Here is a 6,405-nt window from a genome sequence, read left to right as displayed (position 1 = left end):
ATGGCGGCACTGGGCCATGCGCCGGAGGCCTGTGAAGCTGATGTGCCCGCGCCGGAGGCTTGTGAAGCTGATGGCCCCGCGCTGGGGACGCCGGGCCACGCGCCGGCGGCCAGGCCCGCCGCGGCTGGGATGCCTGGTTGCTGCGCCGGCGGCTGGACCGCCGCGGTTGCTGCGCCTGCAGGCCATGTGCCCGCCACCATGCCGGGAGGCACTCCCGCGGCGGCCAGGAGGGCACCCAAGGGACCCGTCGGCGGGCCTCCCGGCCACACGAACGAGGCACCGCCAGCCCCTCCGCCGGACACATACGGCGCGCCGCTGGCCCCTCCGCTAGCCGCATCCTGGAGCCCACCACCGGATCTGCCCCTTTCGGCTGCCGGATCCCAGTTTCCCGCCACCGGAGCCGCATCCCGCTCATCCATGCCGCCCGCCGCCACCAGACCGAGACCGGCGGCTGCCAGACCTAGACCGTGAGAAGGGAGAGGAAAAGAACGGTTCGCGAGAGAGGGAGGAAAAGGACGCGGTGGCAATTTGCTGTTATTTCAACGAAGTTCAAGGATAGTTTGGTAACATGGGGGGCGCGGATGGAGGGGAAGCCGCGGGGAGCTGGTTTTTCCGGCTTCTCCTCCCCAGTACAAATTGGAAAACGGCTTCACGGGTACTTCGCAAGAGAAGCCGTTTTTTGGAAGGGCATTTGGTACGGCTTCTCCAGAAGCCGCTCGAGAAGCCGTCCAATAAGCCCTACCAAACAGGCCCATAGTATTGAACTGGATTTCGCCAACATACTCAATTCGATGGAATTGTTTGAAGGATCAAAACCAGTCAAAATTCCATAGCCTTATTGAAGGCCCAAGTCCAACGTAAGTACACGAACGCAGAAGCCCAGGACCCTCACGCAGTTCATTTCCAGCCCACTCCACCCCCTGTCGAGAGAGGGTCCACCACACGGGCCACACCAGTCACCACTCACCAGAGACTCCTTCCTTCGTCCCCGAGATCTCGATCTCGATCCCACCGCGCCATGGCCGCCGCCTCCTCACCCACCTCCCCGCCCCCGCCGCCGGAGACCGACGCCGCCGCGCCAGGACTCCCCGATCTCTCGATACCCTACGACCTGGCCACGCGCGGGCAGTGGCAGGCGCTTTTCTCCCACCTCTCCCACCCGGCCCACGTCCCGCACCCGCACCACCGCCTCCTCCTCTCCGCGCTCTCCGCGCTCTCCCTCGCCAAGCTCCGACGCTTCCCCGACGCCGCCGCGCTGCTCGCCTCCCTCCACCCGGACCCGGCCTGCCCGCCGCCGCCCTTCCTCATCCGCCTCCTCCACGCGCTCCTCCCGCTCTTCCTCCCCGACCGCCCCCTCGCGCTCGACCGCCTCTACACCCTCCTCTCCTCCGTCCGCGCCCGCCCCGACGCCGGGCACCCCGAGTGGCGCCGCCGCGACGCCCTCGTCGCGTCCCTCCTCGCCGCCGACCACCTCGCCCACCGCGAGTTCGACGTCGCCCTAGCCCTCCTCTCCGACATCGCCGCGCGCGACCCGGGCGACCCGGTGCTCCTCTCCCGCCTCGCCTACGCGCACCTCCAGATCGGCAACCTCGCCGCGGCCTCCGCCGCCTTCCGCCACGTGGAGTCCGTGGTCGCCGCGGCCGAGGACCCCGCGCGGCACGCCAACCTCCTCGCCCGCAACCGCGCTCTGGAGTGCATCGTGGCCAAGGACTTCGCGGCGGCGGTGCGGGAGTACGAGCGCTGCATCGAGGCGGACCCCGCAGACGCCGTGGCGCTCAACAACAAGGCGCTCTGCCTCATGTACTCGCGGGACCTAGGCGACGCCATCAAGGTGCTCGAGGGCGCGCTCGAGAGGATTCCAACGGCGGCCCTCAACGAGACGGTGGTGGTCAACCTGTGCAGCATGTACGAGCTCGCCTTTGTCAACCATGGCGAGGTCAAGAGGAGCCTTGCCGAATGGATCGCCAGGGTTGCGCCCGACGATTTTGACACCTCCTGCACGCGGATGTAGGAGGTAACCCCTATTGCAATTCAGCTTTGGGCCATGTATGGCTGTTCTGTGGTGCATACTGAAATTTGACTGTCCATGTTCAATCGATTTCTTTGGTAGCAATTGAAGTTGTGAGGTGATTGCCTGATTGGTTATACATACATGGTTGAAAAGAAATGAGTACATTGTAAAAGACAAACATGTTGCTGTGATTACACCTGTGCAGAATCCCAGTTTTTCTTTACTAGTGTCAACCGCAATTGTCACAACTGAGGGCTGCTTGGTTTCTGCTTGGGGCTCGGCTCAGCTCGCCTCGCCTCTTCTTGCTGGCACGAGCCACGATGCGCTTGCCAGCCCAGGCGAACGAATCTGGCTATCTCACGCTGGCAAGCCCCGAGAGAATTTTGCTTCAGTTCCAAAAGTCTTGCCTTGCTCACTCTACTGGCAAGGCAACACAATAGCTATCAAGAAAAACCAAGCACGCCCTGACATGATTTACACTCTTTCCCAGCTTAAAAAAAAAATCCTACCCATCTGGGCAATTCAGGCAATTAGGCTAGCCTAGTTTCATACTGAACTTGGTGACTAGATATCCATTACACATTTCCCTGAGATAGTATTTGTTTCAAAATAGAGAGGTGTCATACCATGTACAATCTCTTGGTGTCTAGGCAAGAAACACATCAAGATACACAAGCTTAGCGAGAGAGGCAGGCTCCCATGGCATTGCAAAAATAAAAATGAACATAGTTGAGATGTTAATATGAGAGAAATAAGAATATCTTGTGCAATCCTGGTTAATGTTTACTAGTATACTCGAGTGACATGAGGTCGGAGCCCAGGAACTGAAAGAACTATGCTAAGAAGCCGCACTGGGTCCTATATTGTGACTGCATTATGCAAGAAAAGTATCTGAAGGTTTGAGCACTTAGCACCACTTAACTTGTAACGCGGGGTAATATAGCCATCAACTTATAAACTGCAGTTTTGGGTCCTCCTTTTTTTTTAGTGGTTCATTTGTCTCCATACCTCTCCACCTAAGCTCCTCATGCTGATGTGGCATGACAGCTAGGTGGCTGCTCCTCTCAGTTTGCCTACCAGGATTGGCCGCCGGCAAATGTGGAACCTAACTGTTGTGGAGGCCAGAACACTCTCCCTGCGCGGCCAGTTGGTCTTCTCAAGCCTTTGGGAGGAGACAGCCGCACCGCCCCTGCTCCTCTTTGGAGCCATCCCCGTCAGCCGTTGACAATACATCACTGCAGAAGTGCAGATGGTTCCTCCGCGCATTTCATGGGATAAACTAGAGTGAGATTTGGGGATAATTTGCTCAAAGATTTGAGGAAAGGGAAAGCAATAGTGCCAATGTGTACGGATTCGGCTTTGTTCACCACTTCTAAGCAGGAAGAAGGCTGTTGGAATTCTCAATTCTGTTGCCTGTCTGCGGCCGCGGGCGGCGAGCTCCCCCTGTTTCACTGCTATCCAAACCAAATCCATTGGAGTTGCTGTCGTGTGGATGAAGTTTCTGTTTGCCATATGGTTTGCTCAAAAGTGCAGTAGGTACCCGTTTCTTATTTGTTGGTTCACGGCTTTGTTCATCCCGATTGCTCCCTCCGTGCATCAATTTGCTCGCTGCTAGGAAGGATCTTGCAATGCAGCTCATCTTCTTGCTTTTCGATCTTGGCTGCGTATGTCGTACCCGCGTGGTGCTACTCTGCAACCCATTGAGGCAAATGGATTTAGTTTGGTCGCCCAACAACTCAGCATCAAGCGCAGGTATTTGTTTGGGCTGTTTGGGCTAGCAATCAGCTTTCAGCTGCTGAAAGTCAGCTAGGTTCAGTTCAGAAGTAGCCATGGTAGGGTGTCCGGAAGGTTGCAGGCTTGCAGCTAGAGTGGTCATCAGTCGTCAACACTCAACACAAATAGGAAGGAAGGTGTTTTTTTTTTAATCAAACTTATAGGGTGCTCTAAATCTCCTCTTATAGAAGCAGCGTTCAAAAATTGTTGAGGACATCTGCTACTGGGAGGATAAAAAGATACGGAGAGAGTGATTGGAGAGCTGGAGAAGCAGCGTGGGCATCAAACGTCTCCGCGATCAACCCCAGATAAAATGGATGTGTCCGTTTGCAATTTGTTTTTTCTGGCTTTCTGCGTACGTGCTTTGCTTGACTAGTCGATGCCGTTTATTACTTTCTTAAAATTTGGTAGATACTACATGCCTTGACTTGTGATCAGTCATTAGTCCTGAAATACATTCTAGGGCTGATTAAGGGAGACGCACGTGCCCTTCAGGCCTTCACTTTAACATGAGGAGCTGTTCGGTCTGCATAGCGATATTATGGGCCGTTGCCGTCTGCAACTAATGGCAGCTTAGGATAACAACAATGTCTAGGTGGTTTTTACCCAAGTAAGTGGTGGTGGGAAAAACTACAAGGAGAATCAAATGAATTCTAGAAGAATTGTTTAAATGTGTTTAAAATAAGTCAAATCTTGAATTACATTTATCTCAATCAAGATTTTGACGGCAATACAAGAGATGGAATTTCAAGTATTATATTGCATTGTTAGAGCATCAGATTGAATTTCTCCTTTCCCCTTTATCCTTATTACACTCAAGTGCTTAAAAAAAAAGTAGAGCCAATTGTACATCATCCCTGATGAATTTCTAGGCACCAATCGAGCTATTAGAAAATAGATCCCTTTCCATTCCCCTTTCCTTTTTTATTTTTTCTCAATCCCCTCCCTCTCCTCCTTGCATCCCTTTCTCCCTTTTCCTTTCCAACCACACGATCTACACGCTCGCGAGAAACGCTGGCCGCCCGATCCTCTCGCTGGCCACCTCGCCGTCCAACAGCACCACCGCCGGCCACCTCGCCGTTCGCCCGCGCCCTTGCCGTCCGCGGGCCGCCCGCCGCGGCATCCGCACGCGCCGCCGGTGCTTGGCTCGTCGTGCCGCCGCCTCTGCCTGCCACAGCCTGGCTTGCCGTGCCGCCGTCCACTCGCGCCATTCGCCCGTGCCCCGACCTCTGCGTGGCCGTGGCCATCCCCATCCACACCGGTAGGCCCGTGCCCCGACCCCAGCGCCGCCGGTCTCGTTCCGGCCCAGCGCCGCCGTTGCCTTCGTCCAGGCCATGAGCGGCGGCGCCGCAGGAGGCCGCCACCCTCGTCGCGGCCTTGCACCGCCACGCCTCGTCCTGAACCTGCGCCGCCGCGCCCCCGTCCCGGCCCTACACCGCCCCTGCCCCGTCCCAGCTCTGTGCCGCCGGCGCTGGAGGGGAACGGAGAGGCGGGAGAGAGAAGAGAGAAAGAGAGAAGGAAGAAAAATGATTTTTTAGCCAAAGACAGGTGGGACGAGGAGCCATCCGTTCTTGGAGCAGTGCAGCATCAACGACGCTGAGTCGTCTGGCGCCGTGACTCTAGGGACACGCACGCTCAATGCGTACTTGTTCTTGGTCACCGGGTCGAAGACGTGGTCGGAGCCACCATTTCTGCTTCTTGGTGGAGGGGGTTATGAGCAATGGCCATGCCTTGGTGTCCTGTGTCCCGGATTGGCGTCGAGATTGCACTCCAGTCCTTGCACCTTGCAGACGGACTTGCAAGGACTGGAGTGCAAGAAATCGATGAACGATAGCTTGGGAACAACATGCTCCGCCAACAGGTCGGTAGGGAGGCTGGACCACTGCGGCGGACAATCTGATGTTGGGTCAGGCGGCCGTGAAATGCTCCTCTCCTGTCCATCACCCTTGCTGCCGCCTTAATTGCTGCCTTGACAACTCAAACTTAAACCTGTAAATCGTCCGTAGTTAAGCTTAAGCAATAAGCATGCCTTGTCAACACCTAAGTGCGGTGGTGAATTGCTAATCAATACTCAATAGTATCAGTGTCGTACAAGTAAAAATGTACGGCCAGTCCTTGAACTTGGCATCAGGTGTTATCTACATCCTCGAACTTCCAAAATGCACATCTGCATCCTTAAATTTGCTAATCAGCTCATGCGAAGTCCAATTGTCTGAATCACCGGTAGTCCGGTACCCAGTTAAACCGCATACGTGGCATGACTCTGTGTTGGCGTGGACTGACATGTGGATCCCACATGTCACATGCAGCATCTACTCCCGTCTCCTCTCCGCCTTCCCTATCTTCCTCCTTCTCTACCCCCGGCGAGCCTCGAGCTGCTCTGGCGGGGACCCGCGGGGCAGCACATCTCTGGTGGGGACCCGTGGGGCAGCACATCTCTGGCGGCCATCCTTGGCCTGCGTGCTTCATGCGCCGCCCCTCCACCACCGCCGCAACTCCGTCGCCAGGTCGGGGGAGCGCCGTCGTGCCTAGCGGCGACGGGGCGGAGGTGCCGAGCAGACAGGGGCGCCTGCGAGCCATCGCCGCCCGCGCCAAGACGCGCGCAGCCCTGGAGCTCAAGC

General features: G+C 56.5%; 2 protein-coding genes across 2 annotated transcripts; both read left to right on the top strand.

Moving 5' to 3' along the window:
- On the top strand, window positions 1–471 carry LOC101772609 (actin cytoskeleton-regulatory complex protein PAN1-like). Its single transcript, XM_004954926.1, has one exon. The coding sequence runs from the start codon at window positions 1–3 to the stop codon at window positions 469–471; it is 471 nt and encodes a 156-aa protein (XP_004954983.1).
- Window positions 472–919: 448 nt separating this feature from the next.
- Window positions 920–2,244, top strand: LOC101754772 (trafficking protein particle complex subunit 12). The gene has a single exon (XM_004952787.3). It carries the CDS (start codon window positions 1,019–1,021, stop codon window positions 2,009–2,011), a length of 993 nt encoding a protein of 330 aa, XP_004952844.1. The 5' UTR covers window positions 920–1,018; the 3' UTR covers window positions 2,012–2,244.
- The last annotated feature ends 4,161 nt before the right edge of the window (window positions 2,245–6,405 follow it).

The sequence above is a fragment of the Setaria italica genome, chromosome I (genome assembly GCF_000263155.2).
Source record: "Setaria italica strain Yugu1 chromosome I, Setaria_italica_v2.0, whole genome shotgun sequence".
Classification (NCBI taxonomy): Eukaryota; Viridiplantae; Streptophyta; class Magnoliopsida; order Poales; family Poaceae; genus Setaria; species Setaria italica.
The sequence above is the reverse complement of the archived record's forward strand: the minus strand, read 5'-3'. Positions and strand labels throughout refer to the sequence as shown.